General features: G+C 40.7%; 2 protein-coding genes across 2 annotated transcripts; both read left to right on the top strand.

Moving 5' to 3' along the window:
- The first annotated feature begins 196 nt into the window (after window positions 1-196).
- On the top strand, window positions 197-2,170 carry LOC115767310. Its single transcript, XM_030711548.1, has 3 exons — window positions 197-415; window positions 582-1,067; window positions 1,124-2,170. The coding sequence occupies exons 2-3, from the start codon at window positions 613-615 to the stop codon at window positions 1,929-1,931; spliced, it is 1,263 nt and encodes a 420-aa protein (XP_030567408.1). The 5' UTR covers window positions 197-415; window positions 582-612; the 3' UTR covers window positions 1,932-2,170.
- Window positions 2,171-5,073: 2,903 nt separating this feature from the next.
- Window positions 5,074-24,776, top strand: LOC115767322 (tumor necrosis factor receptor superfamily member wengen). The gene is made up of 5 exons (XM_030711562.1): window positions 5,074-5,188; window positions 14,035-14,558; window positions 14,628-14,862; window positions 22,879-23,061; window positions 23,573-24,776. Exons 1-5 carry the CDS (start codon window positions 5,074-5,076, stop codon window positions 23,689-23,691), a joined length of 1,176 nt encoding a protein of 391 aa, XP_030567422.1. The 3' UTR covers window positions 23,692-24,776.
- The last annotated feature ends 454 nt before the right edge of the window (window positions 24,777-25,230 follow it).

Here is a 25,230-nt window from a genome sequence, read left to right as displayed (position 1 = left end):
ACAATGCACGCACACACTCACACACATACACCAGCTGTACAATTATGGTTGCCTATTAATGCTACAATCCACAGAGCTGTTAAGCAGTGACAGTTAATCAGCTGTTGGACGGCCCATACACGATACGACCACAAGAGATAACTACTGGTTGCCGCAAATAATACATACACACCTGCCTGGCTGTACAGTTAAGTTTTCTTATCTGTGCTGCGTGGGCGTGCTCTTGTTTTCTCTCTATATTCGCACTGAGCGAACAAATTGCTTGGCGGCAAATTTGAAGTGCAGCATTTTGGTGGCTGAAATCAATTTTATCAGCAGCGTGCTCTCAAAGCACTCCACAGTCTCTCGCGAAGTGTTGACCACGTCAGACATAGTTGCCAATAAATTGATCTTATCACAGATACAAATAGTTTCGGTAGGTATACACACACACACACACACACACACACATATATACATACATATATACATACGTGCGTACCTTGTCTGACGTGTACTAAACGCAACGCATCGTATCGCAACGAAACTTTCCGCACCGGTTATTATTATCAATTAGTTTTATAAATCTCGACGAATTCCAGCAACAGGCACAGTAGGAATCGTGCAGTCAGAATGGCCGAACCAGCATTTGCAGATATATCCGCCAAGTTCACTGAGGCGACATTGGATGAGATCATTCAGAACGCCGGCGGCACCAAGCACACCTCGTACAAGTTTGGGGAGGGCGGCAAGAAGGGTGACTCCTACTTGAGTCGCGTATTCCGGCTGTGCGTTTACGGCGTAAAGGAGCCGGAGGGCAAACAGCTGGAGGTAAATGTCGTTGTCAAGGGCATGCCGGACAATTTGCACAGGCGTCGACTGTTCCGCTCCACGGACTTTTTCCGCAACGAGATTAATTTCTACACGAAGGTCATACCGGCTATTGAGGCTTTCCAGGCCTCGCGTCAGCCCAAGCCCAAGAAGCCATTCACGGAGTATCCCAAGTGCTATGCATCCATCTGTGATGGCGTCAACGATTTCATAGCTCTCGAGGATGTGGGCTTCCGTGGCTATCGCTCACCCAATCGGTTTGTGGAGCACATATTATCCCTTTTTTGATAATCATTCAATTTTACCATTTTAGCCAGAACTACATATCTCTGGAGGACGCACTTCTCACCATGCGCACCATGGGACGCTATCATGGCGTGGCTCTGGCGTTCAAGGCTCTGGATGCGGACAACTTTGAGAAGGCCGCCGGTGCCTTGGAGGAGACCTACTATGGCGAGCATACGCGCGAGTGGTACAAGGACTTCTTGCAGCTGGCCCAGAAGGTGGCTCTGGATGCTGTGAACAAGACATTCCCCAACACCAAGTATGAGACGTTGGCCACCAATTTTCTGCAGCCTCAGCTGTTCGACGATCTGATCAACTTGGTGTCCACGCGCTCCAAGCTGAGTGTCTTTGGACATGGCGACTGCTGGACGCCCAACTTCCTGACCCGCTACAGCGACGACGGTGCACCGCAGGAAATCATCATCATTGACTATCAGCTGGCGCGCTGCGCCTCCGTTGCGCTGGATGTCAGCTTCTTCATATACTCCTGCACCAGCCAGCAGTTGCGCGAGGAGCACTACGATGAGCTGCTGCGCGCCTATTTGGAGAGTGCCCAGGCACTTATCACAGATCTGGGCGGCGATGCAGAGGCAGTCATCTCCTGGGAAACGCTGCAGGACGAGCTAAAGCAATTTGGTCGCTTCGGCTGCGGCATGGGCATCGAGTCGCTGCCCATGTCGCTCATCGAGGACGACGAGGTGGCCGATCTGGATGCCATTGTCGAGAACGCTGTCCTCACCGACGTCTGGAACATAACGCCCTTCGAGCAGCCCGCCAAACAGCAGCGTATTGCCGAAATCTTCAAACATGCCATTGACCAGGGTTACATCAAGTAATCCGGCTGCCAGCCTCACAGCCACCGGACGCGCCTCGCTCAACCTTCAAGACAATAAGTTTAACGATGTATTTTAATTGTATTTTGGCCACCGAGAACTTGCCTCGGCTGTTGCCCCATATCAAGTTTTGATCAAATATTGAGACGAGCCACAGGAACTCAAGTACTAACGATATTACAATATAACTTTAAGACACATATCTGCATAAAAACACACAAAATATTCTGATAAACTTAAAAGAATGCACATCTCAATATCGAATGTACCGAACAAACTGAATCGGGAATTCAAGCGTATTATCATTGATTGAATTCTATAAACTGTCTAAGAACTTGATTTGCCATTTGTATACGACTAGCTGGTGTTTTCTGGCCTTTAACAAACTCCCATTTTTGCCGTGGATTATTTTATGTCTACCTATACTATCATGAACTCCACGTCTAAAGATATTTACAAAATGTATTTGATGTACCACGAATTTAGAGCCAAAAGTTGGAATTCTCGCGTTCCGCTCACTTTACTCAAGTGGTGTGAATCTTGATGTTGTAAAATAAACTTTCGTTTAAATGTCCTTTAACCCGCATTTTCTATCCACGAGGGCGTGGATGGCATCGCGACTTAATTGGGTATTACAAACAAGGATTGTGTAATATGTGATAAATCAGTTTTTGCAAAGAACTTTCACTCGTGTTGGACTTTACGAAACTTTCTTATATATGTAGGTCCTTGGAAATTAATTTGAACACGAAACTTAACGAAAGACGCGAATGAATTTTCTAAAGGATCTTTGCCAATGAAGCTTCGTCCATTCAACCTTTGGCACGCATCTATCATCCAAGGAGGGTGGATTTGACGAAAAGTGAAACACGAAGCAGAGGAATTTTTTCAAAGATCTTTGAAATTGATGCTCTAGCTGATCGGATGCTTTTCGAGTTTTTACCTCATTTGCGGGCGGAATTTTTTAAAACCCCCTCACATAAGGTAACAAAAGTAAAAATGTCAGCCTCCAAATCAATCAATCGGTAAGTCAATCAGGACAAATAGTTTTATATATAGAGATATGGAAATACGATTTATAAACATCTATGGAAAAGTAAGGGCATATTTTTAGTTAAAAAAGTTCATGAACGGAATTATCAAAGTATATTTATGGATATGGGGTCAATATACTGTGGGTCAATAAACTGTGTAAGTTAGCTTATCCGATCAAGAATTATTGAGAATAATATCGCATCTAATGGGATTCGTCAATTCTTCTTTAATGCTCTAATGATATACCAAGAGCAACTCTATCCACGGATATGCCTGGTAGCCAGTGTTGCCAAGCCCACTATAGAATTTCATTTCTATCCGGCTGACTAGAAAATAGCTGAATGGGCAGCACTGCTGTTGACTGAAATATCTGTTACCAACACTTAATTTTGGTCTCTTTGTGCCAGCCTAGAAGTATGCTGCCAATGATGCTAAATTTACTAAAGGCGCATCCTCAAACTGTGTTTGGCCCGGGTTTGAGGTTTCTTAAATGATTTATTTACCAAATACTGAAATTTCTATTATAAGTATATATATGTTTGGTTCATGTTGGCTATTCTTTCAGTCATAAACTGATCTCTGCAGCAGCTTCGACAGGGTACATATCTTGTGATAATCCAAGCAGAGGATTCATGTTGACCTCTTCCGGTCGAAAGTGAAATTTAGAAGGTAAAGTGCGAACAGCGACTGGCTGGGCTCGAAGGGAAATCGTGAGAGCTGAGCCACCCCCAACAGCAAAGTTCACTATGCTAGCTCGCTTGACCGTGCGCTCTTCCTCTCACTCTCTCGCTCTTTTTACCTCTCTTCTGGTCACACTCAACATTGAGAGACAGCGCAACAGTGTTGTCAACTACTGAAAGGCAATCAGAAGCTAATTCAAAAGAAAGCAAAAAATATATATGTTTTGCAGAAGAAAAGCTGGAGATCTATATTTTTTTTTCAATTGTTTTTTACAAACGACTTATAATACATAAATGTTGAAGAGATACAAGAACTAAATAACAAAACAAGAACTAATAACAAATTATTTCTCGAGTATCAATATGGGATTAGTTAGTTAGTGTTACTAAATACTTCTAGTTTCTTATGTGAGCTAGCATTAATTTATATTTAAGTGCAATTGAATCTCAACAACACTAACAATTAACTAGATCAGTGACTAAGTGAAATCCATTTATGTTAATTAACATTTTAGCTATAGCTCCCACTGCTAGATGTAGCGCAAAAATGGCTAGCTTGCCAACACTGGCGTGCGGCGTCGCTTAAACACGAGCATCGCTGCCGTTGCATGCCTCAGTCTCTCCACGCCCGCGACGAGCTGCGGATCATCGCTGCGATCGTCGTTCGTTCCAAGTGGTTCTTAAATATACTAGCATTAAAGAAACGTATTTTGCCGTATTATTTTTTTTGTAATTATTTATATTTTTTTTGTTTGCCGTTTTCAAAATTTGTACAATCGCATGTGGAAAACGCGACGGCACTTGAAACGATGCCATTGCCATGCCTGGTTGTATACTTACCTAGATGCTTAAATACATACGATTATACACACACGCACACACACACTCATACACATACACACACGCACAGGCACACACATCTATGCATATAGTTTTGCATAGAATGTGATTTATACGCTCGATGCGTTAGTTTAGTGAGTCGCGAGTGTTTTATGTTTTTTTTGTTGTTTTTTTAATGCACTTCAAGAGAAAAAAGTTACGCAAAAGTGTCAACGAAATGCCAAGGAAAAGTTTAAGAAATTGTGAGTGCATGGCGACTAATTGATTGAATGATTGATTGATTGATTGATGATCGAAGTGTAACAACAGTGTAACAGATGCAAGAAGCTAATTAAAAAGCCAACGAGGAGAACACCAACAACAACAACAACAACAAATACAACAACATAGTATACGTATGCATATACATATATGTGTATGTGTACATAATCAAAATTAAGAAAAACCGCAAACAAACGAGCGAAAGAGAAAAAAACGAAAAAAGTGAGTGATTTATTTAATACATAAGGTTTATAAGGCACACACATCTGTAGGTAGAGTATCATGATCATATTTGACTATATACAAACGGACGACAGACCGGACAGAACATGGAACAGATCCATGGACCGGGGGCAGACCCCGCCACTCATGAGCTTTGCTACGGTTATGATTATGGTTATGCCCGGTTTCGGAAGCAGCAGCAGCAGCAGCAGCCGCCCGCCAGTTGCCGCTGATGATCATCATGATGCTCTGACTCCCTCTCGCTCTCTGTCTGTCTCCCGCTCTACCGCATTGCCGGTCCCGTTTTGGTGTGTATGGGGGAGGTGGCGGGGCTTTGAGCAGCAGCTCTGGATTCAGCCTGGGCTGGGGCTGGGGCTGAGGCTGAGGCTGGGTCTGCAGCCGAAATGGAATGGAATTAAATTAAATCAAATGATAAAAAATATAAATCGAGTGTAGAAACAGTAGCAGCCCTCTGTACAGGCAGCGCAAAAACAAAAACAAAAACCACAACAAAAAAAACAAAAACAATCGGAATCAGAATCAGAATCGGAATCTGAATGAGAAACCCACAGATTCCGACAACTGACTAACTGACAAACTGTTGCATTGATGCACGGCCATTAGGGGGCACAGCACACACACGCCTACGAGTGTGAGTGTGTGAGTGTGTGCGTGTGAGTGTACTCGTGTTCATGCTCATAGACGCACGCAAAACTAATGGATATATGCTCGCCGTGCTATTAACGTGCACACACATGCTTTAAAGACCCAAAGAGCGGAAGGAATATCCAAAGGGTAAACATCGCCAGAAGCAGCAGCAGCATCAGCAGCAGCACGAGCAGATCCAACTCTGGCCCGGCCAGACTAGACCCTAGAGTCGGCACTTGTTGTGCCCAGAGCCTGCAACTGGTTGCGATCAGTCCATAAATAAATGGAAATAATACATTGAACTCTTCTGTTGCCCGGCATTGCTTACATAACAAGCGGACGGACGGACACCTTCTCCATTTCGAATATCTGTCAAAAATCTGTCAGTGTAAAAATAAGTCGCCTGCCCTCCAAAACTGCATCTGTATCCGTATCTGCATTTGTCTGTTTGCATCCGTGTATCCGTATCTGTATCTGTATCTGTAGCTGTAGCTGTATCTGTATCTTTAGCTGTATTGTTATAGACAGCATCCGCCATCGACTGTACCCGTTAGCCCAAAGCCAAAGCCAATCGATCGGCATTCGTCTAAATATGCAAAACATGATGCAAACATACTTATGAATATACAATGGTATATATATACATATACGTATATATGTATCTAGCACCTATAACACCTACACATAAGCAGACTGCTGGGCGAACATCTTTAAGTCTTTTGTTTGCCTTGGCCAGAGTTCAGCAAATCATCGTTTGATATTGCGGTTGAAGATCGCACAATTCTCAAACCCAGTAAAACCAGCTGTACGTTAAGTATTTCAAATGAGAAACAGACGTTTTGCAATGTTAAAAGATTCTTTTATAAAAGTTCTACTTATGTTTTTTATGAAAGCTGCCAATTCAAAAAGTCGATGGTTTGGTGAACGGTTTGAACCAACTCCTTTTCCCTTTGATTCAACTCTTTAGATTTTAAGTAAGCAAAACAAGTAATAAAAATAGTTGCCCATTCCACCATATATATATATATATATATATATATATGTATGTTTATATATATATATATAATAATTATATATTTCTTTCTGATAATTATTATAACATAGTTTCTTTTTACCTTTCTAAAATATAATTTGGTTCTTGATCTATGTAAGCATAATAATAAGAAACTTTCCTTACTCTTTAATTATATATATATAATTCTTATATTTCTATAGAAACGCGAACAAAATTATATTTTGGCAGGGTATAAAGAAATATATAGAAATAGGTCAGTTTGTGAAGTTAATAATATCACTGTTTTACAGGGCATTTCATAATCGTGCACTTGCAATTAGATTTGCTTCTGTTTATCTTTATTTGCAACTTTTGATAAATGATTTGCAAATGGTTTGAAATTTTTTTGTTTTCCTTAAATATTGCGCTTCGCAGTTTAACAGCTCTTCCCATTCTAAAAAGCTTAGAAAAATATAAACAGAAAATTTCTTGCTCGTTGCAAAAGTGGACTTTGCATTCGGGGTATTCCATATGCTGGTAAATGCAAATAAATCGAACTAGCCAAAGAACAGCTGTCAGCACAGGCTAAAAGCATTTTTAGCTGCTTTTATTGTTTATTTAGAGGCTATGGTTTGCTCTTATAAATACTATTAGCTTTTCCAGCCAAGTGTAGAAAAGCTATAGGAATAGTTTCTTATTGTTATTATTATTAGGCTTTAAATGCTATCGTGCATTAGAGGCTGCGGTTCGAACCAGCGCCTATCAATTTGCCGTTGCCCGAATGTTTGTCTAGACAAAACAACTGTTTACAACCAGGTTTTATATACATATGTACACATACATATATACATACATATACATTTAATTTCAGTGTCATTTCATTCTTGGTGAGCCCTTGCTAGGATCGTGCCTTATATAGTTTGCCTACGCCCACTATGAACGTGGCACAATCTATTATGTAGGTATTTGCTGTTCAAGCTGTTATTAGGCTGTACTTGAGTATTACGCAGTCGGTTGTACCCGATTGCAAAATTCTTACTTCTTGATTTTTATTGATTTTACACTGAAATTTCGCAAGCACAGCTGATTGCACACACACACACACACACGGACAGACAAATGTGAGACAACTAACTGCAGAACTCTAAACAATTCCACTAAATTGTTGTTGAAATGCCGCTAATCAGTCGGCATTCTGCTTGTTGTTGTTGCTGGTCTTGTTGTTGTTGTTGTTGTTGCTGTTGTTGCTGCTCATGGCGCGTTTCATTAAATTGTTGCTTTTGCTCATGGAAACGTTTTAATGGTTTGTCGCGCTTGGAATTTACACAGCAATGGGAAATAGTGACTGCGAGAGAGAGAGGGACAGAGACAGGGACAGGACTGGGCGAGGGAGAGGGAGAGGGGATGTAAAAACAAAAGCAAAAGCAAACAACATACAAAGTTATACTAATCAACAACAACAAAAACAATCATAAAAAATAACAATAATAATAAAAACTGTGAGCATTCAGTTGACATTTTAATAAATGTCTCTGCCGATTGCACTCTGCCTGTTTGTTGTTGTTGTTGTTGTTGCTGTTGTTGTAGCTGAGCGAGGTATTGCTCAAATTGTTGTAAAACATTTCAAAAAGTCGAAGATTTCAAATGGAATTTCTTAATGTTATTTTTGGCATTCATTTTGCGCAATTACTTTCAGAAATGTTCGCTTAAGAGCAGGCACGACTATGAGTTGCCCTGTAAAATTGAAAGCAGATGTTTTATCAATGAATTAATGCCTAACTTTCCTTTTATTGCTATCCATTCCCATTGATTTGAGATTTGAATATTTTACAAATATTTTTGGCCATAATTCAGCTCACTTTAGCCAACTCGAAGATTTGTACACTCAAAAAAATGATTGCACTACATTTAAGAAAAACGCCAAAATAACAGAGAACAAAAATACATGCTCCCATTAAGAAACATTTTTTCATCTGCATTCAAAGACATTTTGTTTTTGTAGCAATTTTCTGAAATTTAGGGCAAAACTTTTGCTGAGTGCACGTCTGCGTATTTTCATTATAATAGATAAACCATATTGCAGCTTTCACTTTTTGGCAAACATGTCTGGCGACAGCCGCCAGCTGTTGGCCTAAAAATGCGAATCGCTAAAGGGTTGCCTTTGATAAAAAGTCGCAAAGTCGAGCTCGACTACGAAATACTCTACATATCTGTTTTTTAAGGAGAGTTGTTATATATATAGATTAGCTAATACACATTCAGCTCTAAGGAGAGTATATATAGAGCGTATTTGGATTTTAAACTTAAATTTAAAGCTATGTTAGGCATACACAAAGCTGCATACTAAATTTTGGTAGCTCTCACTTAAAGGATCTTCAAGTTTCGACCGAGATCCTAGCCAAAGCTCGGATATATGTGAGCTATCTGGGCGTCTGCTTTAAGCGCAGGCTCAGCTGACTGACCCATTTCCCCTCTGCCTGTCCCTCTCCCACTCCCCCAGTCTATATCACTCTTCCTTTTGTGTCTTTTCGGTTTCAATTAGCACTGAGCTGAAAATGCAACATGATGTAAATTGCTGTCGCTGTCAGTTGTCAGACAAGAACGATAACAACAGCGACAGCGGCAACGACAGGGCGCAGCACGCCTCAGTCAGTCGCACCAAAATGTATCTTATAGATACATGTCTCTGACATAATAATCTCCGCGCACATTGTGCGACTGGCGCTTGTTGTTGCTGTTGCTGCTGTTGCTTTTGTGGCTCTGCTGCCTCAATGTCTCCGCAGTTGCCATACGGCCAGCCTTTGGCCTCCATTGCCGCACTCCTGGCATGTGTCGCGGACTGCTTGGAAGTTTTTGGGTACTACGTGTTAGCGAACTGACAGATCTTCGAATACTGTTCTATATATATATATATATATCGCTAAAAATACGCTACACTTGATTTTCTTGCTGTTGTCGCCTTAACTGCCCGCTGTTGTCGCAGACACAGCTGCTCGACTAGCACGTAGCTAGTTTCTGGCCAATTTCAGGAGCAGCATCTACGCCAGCAACAATGGATTGGATCAAGAAACCAAGCTAGGTCAGGGACAATGCGAATACTCGAGTCGCACAGTCTGAGTCGGGCGCAACTCTACACTCGGAAACCCCTTCAAAATTTGGCATGAGAGAGAAAATTATCATAAATAATGGAGGAATGGAGGGATGGGAGAACAGGATAAAGCGGATGTAGATGATTGAATATATCGATTAAAATTGTATCGATGCAAGTGTATTTCATATGGACTTAGATATTGCGATATAGAAAAGATGAACGATGGATTGATAAGAATAATGAATCGAACTCGATGATAGATTTATTATATCGATATTTTATTAATCTATTAATTTAAAGGTAATTTAAAGTAAGCTAGATTCAGGACGGGAAACTCAAATCAAATGGAAATGGGAACCTTCGAGATGAACTCTTTTTTTGGAAGAGTCATAAGTATAGGGACACAGCAATTGGAATAAGATATAATATTTGTTTGCAACATATGAGGAAAGTGCTTTAACTAGCAAACATTATGATTGATTTATGATTAATGTTTCGATATTTGTTTGGTTTAATTGTTGCGACAAGCCCGAGACGATTTGCCGACGAGTTGCCCGGCAAATGACTGATTGAACGACTGTCTAATTGGGCGACCGACAGACAAATGGCACTAGGCCAACAGATAATGAAGAGGACGCAAATTGGCGCATTTGTTAAGTTGGCCAAAGATCAAGGCAAAGTATCTTACAGATACAATTCGAATCATTTGTTATGAGCGTATATACGGTATGTAGTATCTATGTATATGGAAAACCGGAACCACTTGGCGCGATAAACAGAAATCGAATACAACTAATAATTATTCAATTTGCGTTGAAATGCATTTTTAATAGTCGAGTGGAAAACAGGTGCCAGACACACACAGAGAGAGAGAGAGAGAGATGGCGAGAGAGAGAGAGACACACACACGACTGAGGAAATGCCATTGCCTTATGGGCCATTTCCGATTTGAATTTCATTAGAAATTAAAATTGTTGACCGGATCACATTGACTCGCTTTATGGTAACGACACAAAATGTTTGTAAATCGAACCGCACAGCTAATGAGGGGGTGTACCCTGCACCACGCCACCCCTCAAACCATTGCAGAGCTGGCCCCTTTTCAGCTTTCCAATTGCCATCCGATTGATTTTCACTTATCTTTCAACAAACATCGATCGTTGGGCTCTGCCCCGGCGTTAGGGCTTTGGCTGTGGGCTGACAGTTGCTGGGCATTATCTATATACTGTACGCTGATACACATGTACCCCCTTAGTGAGCTGTGCTCATCCCCTACCCCTACCACCACCCCCACCCCTAACCCGTACCCCTGTGCTGTGCCCTTTCGGTGTTCGCAGCTCATTCAGCTCAGTGCGTCGGTTCACGTTGCCGGTGGCCGTACGAGTTATGGTTGATTTTAATTAAATATATCTTCTTCCTGTTGCTGTTTCCATTTTATACGCTGCTGTCATTGCTCTATGTGACTTGTGACTTGTGCGGCTTTGCGATACCGAACCGCTTTAATACCGCCCATTGAGCCGCTCTTGCCCATCCACACTTTCTACAATTTCCATAGTGCCCCAGCAACAAGTGCGTTCGGTTATGATATGATTTTATCTTTTATTTTGCAACATTTCAAATTCTGTAGCGGAAATTTGGCTCAGGCTAACTTATTTCTCTCTCTCTCTCTCTTCCTCTCTCTCGCTCTATATATATATATATATATATATATATATATATTTATATATGCATACATCTTAACCTTTGCAGGACTATATCTGGCTGGACTATTAGGATATCCATAGGTCTAGGAACATCTTGTTTATTTATTTTATAGTTCATATTCATAATAAGTTATTCATATTCATATAAAAGTTATTCATATTCATATTATAGTTATTCCTTCCTTCGTCGACCCACTGAGCATACGAAGTTTAGGAATCCAACCCATGTGTAGAACAAAAACAAATGTAGTTCTTCAAAAAATGGATTATATTTCAACTTAATTAGAATAATTGTCCTGAAAATATGCTTGTCATTAATATATGTGCTTCTCTAGCTGGCATTTGAGACGTTTTTTCAAGTTCACAAATTTAGAAATTTAGAAATTCCAGAGTACAAATAGAGCATATGCTTCAGCTGCTGACTTGCGCTGGCTTTTCCATCTGTTTAACTGAAGAAATACTAGAACCCAAATCCTTCTCTTTGAGATATAACTCTCCTTTGTTTTGTATCTTGCGTTTAAGAATTTTCAACTTTTAAATACTTTGCCAGATATATTTGTTCAAAACTTAAACATGGAATTAAGTCGGTTCAGAGAATAGAATAGTTAGCGAGTGACTTCTGTAATTGCAGCACATTGTCAGGTCAAGGTTTTTCTATGCACCGAATTGGTATACGCTTTCTTTTCGCAATGAAATGCTGCACATTAAATACTTGAATACTGGATAGCTAATCGACCATAGACCGGCAGGTATTCGTTATGCTGGCCACCCAGAATTGAGGCTCGTCTTAGCTGTTCGATTTGTATGTTTTCGCCTGGCTCCTCCTGGTTTCCCTTGGGCACAGTCTGTGCGCTGCTGCAGCGGAAGTGAAGCCACTGGCTGAGTGGATGTGGAACCAGTGTTTACCCTCGGCTCCTCACCGCACCTTACCCCTCTCTCAATTACTCCATTGACTGACGGCAGCTGCATAAATAATAATTGTATGCCATTTATAATAGTTTCGTTGTCGTTGTCGCTGTCGTTGTCGCTGATGCAAAGGAATCGGAGGCACTGCCAGAACTGCAGCCGGCCGACGGCGGAGGGCGGACGGCGGACGGCGGCTGAGCAATGAACCAGACCAGAGCTGTTGCAACATCGGTGGTGCATGAGGAGGGGGGAAGAGGGGCTTAGCTTTGGCGAAACGCCTAAGCACCCCGTTGACATTAAAGTTGATTGCAAACTGTACGCATTTATGATCACGATTGTGTTGTTGATGATGATGATGATGACGGCGATGATGATGATTATGATGATGGCGTCGCATTATCAACATCATTGGCCGCCGGTCGGCTTATTAGTTTGCCATTGCGCGCGCTTTTATGGTCGATAATGCAGCGGGACAACGGCGGATGAGTGGGTGGAGAGGGTGGTGGGGGGGGGGGGGTTCTTGTACCGGTAGAGCGGCACCCTGCCCATGTCTCAATGACGCACAGCGCCCCACTGTGCTGCCATTTTCCATTAGTTTGCAACTCTATATCAATAAAACAACAAAATATAGCTGCGATTCCGCAGCGATTGCCGTGATGAGTGTGTGAAAAGCGCGCGCCTGGGAAAACAGCAAATGAAAAACTTCTGGCGACAGATGTCATTTTCAAGCAAATATCAAGGCTATACCCTACAAAAATAATCTAACGTAAATGTGCAATAAACTTAACGTGATTCACATCAAACGGAACTCTACAGCACACATTGGAAACTTTGGGTCTAATTAACTGTTAGAACGAGGGTACTCCTGATATATATATGATATACATATATATAAAATAAAATTTATTTGGGGTTAAGGGCTTAATGTCTATGTAACAAGCTGGTGGAAGCATCTTCTAGAAGTATATATAGTCTGGATCATGACGACTAGCTGAGTCTAACTCGAAAACTACGAAACCTAGAAACTTTAAGTTCCAAATATTTATGTTTTTATATCATAAGCAATACGAGTTTTTCATATACATAAATATCGGTTTTGAGACTTGATTCTTTAAGCATAACTCGAGAAATATAATATATACCAAACTTATTATTTAGGTTTACGTTTAGTATATGTCGATTTAAAACATTTAATTAAGTTTGATACCTTTATTAAGGCCAAGATATATTGTACCTGAACGTTGAAAGTAACTATCTATTGGACTGATCCCTTTACATTTTGTTGTTTTTGTTTTAAGATATGAAAACTTACTTTATTATGAAGAGTTAAGCTTAAAGAGATACAAAAAAATAATTAATAATTTGACTATATTTTCTGAATTTTTACAAAAATAAGAGAAACTGCATCTTAGAATTTGCTTGTAAAAGATATTATCTTACATTATCTTCAACTGCCTGCTTATAAGTATATTTGCACAATTTTAAATTATGGCAAACTTGTATAAACTTGAAGGCCATATTAAGCTTATCTTTGTTGCATTTTTCATCTCTTTCTGTTTCGCAGAGATGCAGCCGTTAATACAACGCGGCAGCGCAGCCAGCAGAGCAGCAGCAGCAGCCGCAACGAAATTAACAACAACGAGTAGCAGTAAATGTAACAGTAACAACAACTACAAACACAACAACAACAACTTAACATTAGCTATAATGCGCACAACAAAAGCAACAGCAACAACAACAACAACAAAAACAAACGCAAACTCCAAATTTCACAAACGTCGACGAAGGCGACAGCGCAGTCAGCAGCGCAGCAGCAGCACAACAACAGCAACAGGAACATCACCAGCAAGAGCAACAACAATCCGTAGAAGAAGCAGCATCCCATATCTAAGCAGAACTGGCGCCTACCTGACGCTTCTGCTCCTAACCACAACATGTTCCTTGTGCGCTGTTGCTGCCGCATCCGCATCCGCCGCCACCGCTTCCGCTGCCGCCGCTGCCGTCGCCGCTGCCGCTGCCTCTGCCACGAATAGCGCCAGCGCCAGTGGCTTTGTGGTGCCCAGTTCACCCTGTGCACCGCAGCACTGGTGGGATCAGCTGCAGCACAAGTGCACGCCCTGCACTAGCTGCCAGGGCGAGATGATGACCCATCGCCCGTGCCAGCTGCACATCGATACCGTTTGCAGGTCCATCTACGATCTGCCAATCGATTGGGTGAGGGTGTCCAGAACGGAGCCAAACTGGAAGGAGGTAAGCTGTTGGCACATATGGATCGAATGTGCTCGCTTCTCATTGATACGATTTCCGCAACTATTGCAGCGCCGAAAGTTTTCGGAATATGAGCATTTCGATCATCCAACGCCGCTGCAGCACTTGACCCACGAGCAGCTGCAGCAGCTGCACGAGGAGGCAGCCGCTGCCTTGCCCCTCGACTGGCAGACGGGCGCACTCTTTATCGCGGCGCTCGCCTGCCTGCTGTTCTTCTCGGTGGCCGCCTGCATACTCATCCATCATATGCGCCAATGGCGCCGCATGGAGCGCCGATTGGATCAAGGTGAGTTCCGTTTTTAACATTATATATATATCTTAAATATATGGATATGAAAATAGGTGGTAGTACTTATATGTTGAGAGCTTAGTTCAAATTACATTTTACTTATAATTCGCAACGAGTTCTAACAAAATTTCAATGATTGCAATAGACACAAAATTGAAAACTTCTTAAAACTTGATAAGACCAAGTGCTTATTTGGATCGTTTAGCTGTCTTTGTTAGGTGAGCAACTATAATCAAAAATTAAATTTCTTCTTAAAATTCGCAACCAGTTTTAACTAAACTTCCAATTTCAATTGAAAATCGAATGTCTCTGTAAACTGTATTAGTGGATCGCTTGCTGTGGCCTTTGCTTTAACATTCACACGCGTCGACAGCGACATGGTTCATGCAGCGTGGGCACCTTTAACCCAACAACAAAGTGCTGGGGCGGAGCTGCTTTAAATGTGCAACACGTTGCACGCTGCATTGCCAAAGGTTGCCCACACTGCACAGTTTCCCAAACCCAGGGGCAGTGGCAGTGGCAGTATCAGTTGCTGTTGGCCCGACTGCCTGCCTGCTCCGGCTTCTCCGGCTGCTTAGCATGCCCGGCGTGCGATTGTGTGTTGTTTGATTTCTAGTAGAAAGCTGAGAAACAACCTGCTGCGGCCCTAAACGTGGCCCAACGCACTAGCGCGTACATATTTATAAGCCAAAACACGACACTTTGATGTATGGGAGCTCCCGACAATCGCCAGCGGCATCTCCTACAGCACAACCAAAGCCCGGAGCCGGCATCGCCAAAGACGCGCGCGTCCCTTTGCGCAGATTTCCAGCGAATTGCTGCACGAGCTGCGAGATCTGCAAGTTGCAGTGAGGGATGGGGGCAGGCAGCTAGTGGAGGTGGCACTCTCAGGAGCTGGCCATCAGACGCATATTAATGAGCCTGCTGCCTGCCCAGAGCTGCGCCTGCGCCAAAGTAGAACGAAACGTCCAAATATTTGGCGCATGTGCGTCCATGACGTCGCCGCTCTGACAACGTCGACAGCGACGCGTTTTGCATACAGCAAGCAAGTTGTCATGATTCTTATTAATATTTTTCGCCAGCTTTAAATTTATTTTTATTTATTTTTTAATAAATTATTTACGCTTGGCGCTCGTGTTTTACCTGACCGCAACATGAGTTCCATATAGGAACCGAGCGAACCACAGGCGCGCATGAAGGGTAACAACAATTTCAGAGAGCTTGGATCGATATGACGAGCAGGTGCTTAAAGAGTTGTGCTCGGACATTTGCATGCCACAAATTGTATAATATAAACTATTGCAGTATTAGTTAGTAGTTTCAGTTGAGCCAAAATCTACATTGAACCATCTTTTTAGCAAGAATGAACGGATATCTTTGGTTTGCCGCCTTTATAATGCCTCTTTCTGACAGATAGCTCCTATATAATATAAAATACTCATTTGCATAAAATTAAGCTCGTAATGTTCAAGATATCTCGAGAAACAGATCAATTTTCCCGACTTAAACTCATTCTTTGATCAATTCTTCACTTTGGTATAGTAGTTCGATGTTGATGAGATATTCCCAGTGTGTAAGAAGAAGGAAAAACTAGTCAGTTTGGGTAAATAAATCTTGAATCATAAATATACATGCTGATCATAGAAGAACTCAGTTTTAGACAGATTATTATTGTTATTTATACTAGACGAAGAATCAATAATGTTATATCCATAAATATTGTTTTGATGTTATTAATTTTCATAGACTTTTAACTATATCGAATTTATACAACAACTAATTTAAAGGTATTTCAAGCGATCAAACTCTGCACAGATTTATTGAGAGAGTTTAACATTCAGCGAAGATTTCTTATCTTGTTCCTGACCTGACTTTTGATATCATGTCAAATTAAAGGCTTTTATATAAATCCCACGATCTGACATTAGGATTCAATTTCGGGTTGAAAACATAAAGTTTGGAAATGGATATAGACTTTGTTTTTACATAATGCTGGGCCTTACTTATATTTTCTATATCTGCGCGTTTCGAGTTTCCTTCTACAGCTGCCAAAGGGCGCATCGACGAACTCTGTCCTTGACAATGATATTTGCCTTTGCCTTTGTTTTTGCTGTCATTTACGCAATTGGCGTTCCGAGACGGCAGCATTTAAGCACATTTATTTCGTTTCATATGACATGTAGTATGTTCCCTCTCATATGTCATAATAAAGCAGCATATAAGAGAGTCGCAACTCAAATGAGGCATGCAACACGACCACACACACACACACACACGCACTCGCACACGTTCACTCGAAACTTCTTTCAATCTTTGAATTCGGTTTTCGGTCCCCAAGTTGTCAACGTTTATCCTTTGCGGACTCACTTTAAAGTTTTATGAGCCAGCAGCTTCATAAAGTGTTCGGCATATAAAGTTTTATTTCTTTTTCTATGTGGCAATGAAATTGAGCATGGAGAACCCTTTGTGCCTTCATTATACTTATATGGATATGTGCGCATAATTCAGCGAGCTGTCCAAAATTATGAAAGCTGAATAGCATGGAATATACAAGAAAGAACCAAAGGTTTTCAAATTTCAAAACAAGTCTTCCAAAATCTCAATAAATATATGAGCTCATGATCAAAATAATAAGCACATTATCACAACTTCTTTTCAATGATATATTCATTCATTTGGATTTCTTTCCTCTTTGAATGCCTCAAGCTAGAGAAAAATCTGAAGTTCAAATGAAATTAGTTTTTGTTTCCAATCGCTCGCTAAATTAAAATTGGAGCAAAATGCTTAATGAAATTCATTGGGATTTGTTAGCTCAAGCTAAATCTGACAAGATCTTCATGCCTTCGCTTGTATCTTAACTTATACGAATATAGATATATATATATATATATATATAAACATATGCATATGTATGTAGTTATAGTTGCATTTTGAATGCCTTTGTGAGAATATGTATACACATGCTGTGTGGATGCGCAACAATAACTAGAGGCAAAGAATAACAACAACATTGGTAAAGAGCGTGAATTTTCCACGCTTTTCGCGCCTTTCCACCCACCAGGCCGTGTCTGCGGGGCCAACGTGAAAATTTATGCCTTGCTTTGATAGGTTCACGTCTTGTTTTTCTTCTTGTAATCATAATTCAGCGCGTGTCGACGTCGCCGTCGCCGTCGCCGTCGCTTTCGCTGTCGACCCACGCAGCGCCCAGGGAAAAAGTGCAGCCATGTCCAGCGTGAAAAATTTATGAAGCCGCCAACGAAACGATACGAAACGTAAACAGAGAAGCGAGACAGGCGGAGAGAAACCAACAACAACAACAACAACAACTATAAGAACAACAACAACAACAACCGCACTTGCTAACGATCCCAGACTGAGCGAGTAGCAAAAGTACTTCCCAGCGATTTTTAGAGATGTTTCAGCTATATCAAATACTCAGCCCAAGGCCGGAAGCAGACACACACACGCACACGCACACACACGCATATGCCACTTTGTCCAGGTAAAAGACACGTGCAAGTGGAAGAGTGAGGGTCCCCGCCTGCTGCCCCTGTTGCATGTGCAGCGTGTCTAGCTCAAGGACAAGCGGATGTTTGTAGACCGTAGAGTCGAATCACTTCCGCGGGCATGTAATGAAATTCCAAAATCATGTCACAGCCAGCCAAGTGCTATAAAACAGACGAAGGGCAGGAAATGCCGTGCGACTGTGACTGCGACGCCGACGTCGACTGCAACTGCAACTGCAACTGCAAGAGATCAGCAACAGATGAAAATAATGTCAACTGCATGGAAAATCGAGCTGTAATCGAATGTGGCATGCGTTGCACTTGGGAAATGCCATGCGCAGGCATTTTCTTTGTACTTCCCTTTGAATGAATTCTTATTGGATTTCGGTTGCAACTGGCTGCTGCTGCATCTCATGTTGCTGCTGCTGTTTCCGTCGTAGCATTTCTATAAATAGTTGGCGAATTGATGATTAAATATTGGACCAGCTGCCTGGCGGGTTGTACAGGAAGTTGTTGTTGCCTCTGCGGCAAGGAAAGGTGTGACTGGGCGCATTCAAGCGCTCAATTGACAATTGCCAGTCTGTTGCCCTTTTCCCCCTCGCTCTCTCTCACTCTACCGCCCACTCTCTGCCGCTCTCTGGCTTTTCCCTGGCCATAACCATTTCCATTTCCATTTCCATATTCAGTCGTTTGGCACGCGCTTAGTGTTTCCTTCAACTTGGAATTGTGCAGGCGATAAATTCGCTCAATGTGCCAGCTGAGCAAATGCAGATCCAAATGTGTACGAAGATTTTCAGTCGGGTATAACCAATTGCATAATACGCGCTCACAGTCCAATAAAAGCCCTATTTAAAAAACAATATCAAAATATATTTTGTTTAATCTTGAGCAGAGCTGAACAGTAGTCTTTAATCCAAATTTGTTTATACTAGCTCTTAAACTATTTAAGATATTTGGGGCTTATCTGCTTCAATTTCCATAAAACCAATATGCTCTTTTTACGTTTGTGAACGAGTGCAAGAAGATCGCAGAAATGTTGCAGTCACACACTCGGCGATCTGTTCCCTGTATTTTACGGCTTGTTCAAAAATAGCGATGCCGTTCCTGTCTTGCACTGCACCGCCCCGCCCCTACCAGCGGCGTAGGGGTAGCTGGAGGCAGGGGGCGGCTGCTGAGGCGGAGAATACACGAACTACCAGCGATAGGGCGAGTCGCGTGGCAACTCAAACAAACTTGCAATTTCCGAACACATAATATTGGCACATCCATAATGAAAGGGAGAAATCAAAGAGAGACGGAGAGAGTTAAATCCAATAAGAACAATAAAGGCTAGAAATGCCACTCGACAGTTCAGGGCCAAAAAGTGAAAGAGAGGTAAAAGAGAGACCCCTTGAATCGAATTAACTATAGAATCTTTAGCTTAAACCTTTATGAATAAGCCAAATCTATTTTCCATATTCTTCAATTGAAAATGGGTAAAAAGGGTATATTGTATTTGTGCAAAATGCAAATGTATGTAACAGGCAGATGGAAGCATCTCCGACCCCATAAAGTATATATATTCTTGATCAGCATCAATAGCCGAGTCGATCTAGCAATGTCCGTCTGTCTGTCTGTCCGTCCGTCCGTCTGTCCGTCCGTATGTATGAACGCAAGGATATCATAACCTATAAGAGTACCTGCGCAGATCGAGTTTTTTCCGATAATCGATAACTTGCCCCTTTTCCAAGTAATCGATCAAATCGATATCGAGAAATAATAAGAGTTAGAGTCACCAAACTTAACAAGTAGCTTCTAGAATAGTATATATATTTGCATTTGTTGTTGGAAGAAGAGGGTTCAGGGTATCCCCTAGTGGGGAGCTCCCGACTAAAACCTCTTACTTGTTCTTTTTATTCTTCCTTAACAATATCAATGAGCTCCCATCAAGATTCCTACACATGATTATATATCCTATATAGCTTCTCTCTCCAGATCATTTAACTCAAATAATTTGTTTAATTGTCAACTGAACTTATTATTAATAAACTAAATCTATGTTCTAAGGTCTTTAGTAGATATTTTCACTAAAAAAGATGATTATAGATTGTATATATGCAAGTATAGTTTCTTTCGGAGAACACGTTAACCACATGATCTGCAGAATCTTTAATTTAAATCTTTAATAATTAGCAAAATCTCTGTTCAATGCCAAAGTCTTTAATCAATAGTCTGCAAAAGAGATCTTCAATCCCACGCATGATAATAGATCATATATATAGATTCTTTTAGAGATCACTTAAATCACATGATATGTACAAATAGTTCATTTTGAGTTCTTTGTTTTTTCTCGGATTTGCTGCTTTCACTAATCAGTTTGCTAGAATCTTCTTGGCATACAGTTTTCCATGGAAAATTCAACTGTGCCGCTTTTCCCAATATATTACTAGCGAGCATACACACACACACACACACACACAGGCACGCATACAATACGAGTACATAAACAGATACAAGCGAGTACTCGTCCTCGTACTTACACACACACTCATACTCACACTCATTGTACCCGTTCTCGTACTCGCACCTCTCTAGAGACTACTCATCCATATGTGCTTAATTTTCTTTGGCGCATTGAAAATTTTTGAAACTAATTGAACTGCGCAAATTTGAAAATTTGTTTTGCTTTTTTCCATTTTGGTATTTTCCTTCTGCTTTTCCTCAAAAATTGTACAACGTAGCTGCCGTTTGCATCGTTCTAGTTGCTGTTGTTGTTGTTGTGTGAAAATTTGCTGGGATTGTTTATAATAAAATGCAAAGAACCGAAAGGCAGCCGTCGCGTCTGTTGGGCAATGGAACTTAATTTTCATGTTGATCTTATTTTTTTTCTCTCTCTTTCGTTCGCATTTCAGTTTTCTGTTTTTCCTCGGCTCATGTCGATTTTCTTTTTAATTTTGTTCTTTTTTTTTTTTGTTTCTTCTTTGTTGACTACAGTTTAAAAATAAATGATAAATTATCTGCTGGCTAGCTGGGTGGGTGTCTGTTATGGCCACGCCCAGCATTTACGCCCACGCTAGTTTGTTTACAAGTCGGAAATGCTGCAGCAAAAGGCCCCTGAACGACCCCCTTTCGATTTCCTGGCATCGATCAAGAATGGGCTGGCAGTAATAATTGTTGATCTGACAGCGCGAATACAAAAATATAATAAATATTTTAACAGCCTTATGGCCGTGTTTATGAAGGCCATAACAGTATATTATACAGCTTGCGAAAATTACATACATTATACTATAGTATAGGCAGACGTGATCCGAGAGAATTTTGAACCTTGAACACGTGCAAATGGAAAGCTTTCGTTACTTTTGGCTAAATACAATCAAACGTTTATCCAATTGGTTGCTAATGCCAGCATTTTATTATAAATGTTTAAGCTTATAATGCAAATCAAGCAATAAAGGACCTGATCTACAGCAAACAATTGAGTCTGATATGGTGCAAAATAATCAATGCTCTCTGCATCAACAAAATCGGCCAAGCGAAATTTTTTCACTTTGATTTAAGCCTTGTTTTTGAAATTCTTAATAAAGCAACTCCGATTAAAGCAACAGAGATATGCTCCTACAACGGCAGGGCTAAATCCAACGCGAGATTAAGTTCTTAACCATAGCGAGATTCGTCGTTGTAAAGCTACACAGCTTTTTGATTTCATTGATTTCCAGACTTGGTTTACGCGAGATATCAAATAAATCATCATAAAGTTTTGATATTCAATCCGACCGTCTTCTTCGTCAAATTTTCTCAAAATTTAGATTTTCATTCTGTGAATGCCAATCGATAGTACAGATCCTAACGAGCCCAAAATGGTATATCGTGTCGAAATCGGAAAGTATTTGGCCAAAATATTTAAAAAATGCATCAGAAAAGATTGACATCATGACCGATCCGGTTTTTGTCAATAATTATTATGTAACCATTGGATTGTTGATTTGGTTAACTGTGAATCGATAATAGGGCTCCGTACGATTTACCTGAGATATTCAAAATAAATGTTCAAAAAAGTTTTGATTTTCGAACAGACCCCGTTTTTGGAAAAAACCACTGTCTTCTTCGTCAAATTTTCTCAAAATTTAGATTTTCATTCTGTGAATGCCAATCGATAGTACAGATCCTAACGAGCCCAAAATGGTATATCGTGTCGAAATCGGAAAGTATTTGGCCAAAATATTTAAAAAAGCTTCAAAAAAGATTGACAACATGAGCGATCCGGTTTTTGTCAATAATTATTATGCAACCATCTTGGGATGGTCTAACAAGAGTTGTTTGCGTTTAATTGACTCTGCTGATCCCACCATAATATTATATAGAGCTTGTTGCCAATACCAACAGTAGTTATTTAATTTAGTTTATTTTATTTATTATAAATGTATTTGGTTGATTTGTATAGCATATACATATATTTGATTTATCTGAATCAAATTCCAGATGGTACTTAAAATGTACATTTTTTTGCTTTCTCTTATGCTTGCAGATGTGGAAGAGTTGTCCACGAAGCTGATGGCCAAGCTGGCCGAGGTGCAGAGGCTGGATGGCGGCACCTTCTTCATAGGCAATGCGGATGCGCTGCGCGGTCTGCCCGCCTCGGCAATGACGTCGGCGTCAGCGTCAGCTGCGCAGTCGGGCATCTTTCAGCCGCAACATGTGCTGCTGCCTGGTAAGTGTGTCAAAGGTCAAACCACTTGAGATCGTTCCAGCCCAATATGATGCGCCTGGCAGGGGGCTGGCCTGGGCTGGAACTTCACTGGGCTGGGACTGGGCAGGGCAGGCGCTGCGGGATGGCATTCCACAGACGAAAGAATTTCTTTTTACGTTTCATTTGTGTTTGTTTGTTTTTTTTTTTTTTGTTTTTTTTTGCGCCTTTTTGGTCAAGGCGTTTGCCAATTTGCATTTAAATTCGCCATTGAGCCCGTGGGCGGCGGCCTCTTGGCGGCGACAATAGCCGCTTAATGGGCCCATCCAATGCGATCGCAATTGATTCCATGGCAAATGCAAATGAGAACGCGCCCGCACAGAATTTTAATACAATGGGGCCTACGGCTGTCACTCAGTTTTGACAGCCACGCTTGTGGCCTACACAGCTCAAGCAAACATGCACCCCTCTCTCTGCCTTGATCTCTCTCTCTCTAATTCTCTCTTTCTCTCTCGGTTATTTTGTCCTACTCTAGCGGAGAAGCATACCAAGCATCACGAGCGACGCATCCTGAAAACCCTGCAGCCGGGCAATGTCTACATCGAGGAGAGCAACGGATTAGGAGCTGGTGTCTTTGCCGGCTCGAAGGGCTGATGCTGCAGTCTGGTCAGCAGCTTGTTGGAAACTACTTAAGTGTCCGTTGACGTCTAGTACAACCACAACAACAGCAGCAACAACAACAGCAACTACAGCAGCTACAATTCTGTACAAAGAGAACGCTGAGGGAGCTCGGGACTTGCAAAATTTGGAGAATTATCTACGCGTACGATTAATATATATTTGCCTGATATTTAATTTAAATGTTATGTTGACTTGTTTGTAATGCAAAGGCACAGCAATTAATTAATATAATTAATTATTAATTAATCAACACGTTCATGCTGGCAAATAGTTGTGTCAAACGGCTTGCACAAGCAATTGTTTCTGAATTCGGGTTAGTCTAAATTGAAAATTTGTGCAAACTTTTTCAAAAGCCTTTTGTCAAAACTCATAAAAGACTTTTCGTGAAACACTGCTTTAAGTTAAATATTTTTTACAATTCAAGCTGGACTAAATTTGAGATTTGTTTCAAACTGTTTGTCAATTTTTTTAGCCAACTGTCGGGAAAACTTGTCTCGAAACTCATGGAACTCTATTAAATTGAAATTAATGTAGAAATACTCGAACTTGATTTCCTCTTCGGAGCTGTTTGCCCAAACCATTTGCCACGCTGAGCGTTACATTAATTCTAAATGCGGAATTGGTAAATTGTTTTTGTATATATAAAAGAGAGTTTTTTGTTTTTTTTTTTTTTTTTTTTTTTTGAGCAAGAGTGTGAAAGATGGTGAGAGTGAAGAGTTACACACTATGAATGCATTATAAGAGAAACCCATCTACGTATGATTAACAAATTTCTACTTAATGTAAATATTGAGGCGAGCGAACGGGACGAGTGCTACAGAACCAAGCAATATCGGCAGCATATCAGCTACTATATGTTTACTATATAGTCATGCATATTGTATATCATGCATAATATCGTTCACCCATAGCCAACACACACACACACACACACACATACACACATGCATACGATTATATATATATTTATGTGTAGGCGTATTTGAGAAAATATTAAACGTGTATTAATTATAAATATTTTATGTCTTTTTTTTGTATTTGTTCTTAGCGAAATGCAAAAATATTCATTTAGGATTATAAATATTTAATATTTCATAATTATTAAAACGCATATGAAATACAAACTAACAATAACAATAACAAGAACAAGAAGAGAAGAAAAACAAAAAAAAAAAACCGAAAAATCGAACACACAAATAAATGTAAAAGAAACATTAATAAAAATGTGAAAAATCGAAAAGAAAATTGTATGGAAAAATTGTTTATATTTTAAGTGCTATAAGTGTGCAACAATAAAAACTTTTATGAATTAATTCACTTGCTTCAACTTAATTTCATTTGTTGCTCGGCATTTTCATTCTGTGAATTGAGGGCTTTCAATTGATTTACGGCCGGGTGTCGGCTGCGTGGGGCGGATGGGGAGAGGGGTTGTGCGAGCTAACTCGACCCTGAAGATTGAGAATTGAATCTTTGGGCCGATATTTATGGCAAGTGCTATCAGGGAACGTGTCT

The sequence above is a fragment of the Drosophila novamexicana genome, unplaced genomic scaffold, assembly GCF_003285875.2.
Source record: "Drosophila novamexicana strain 15010-1031.04,08,12 unplaced genomic scaffold, DnovRS2.1 tig00001361-arrow-arrow-pilon, whole genome shotgun sequence".
Taxonomy (NCBI): domain Eukaryota; kingdom Metazoa; phylum Arthropoda; class Insecta; order Diptera; family Drosophilidae; genus Drosophila; species Drosophila novamexicana.
The sequence above is the reverse complement of the archived record's forward strand: the minus strand, read 5'-3'. Positions and strand labels throughout refer to the sequence as shown.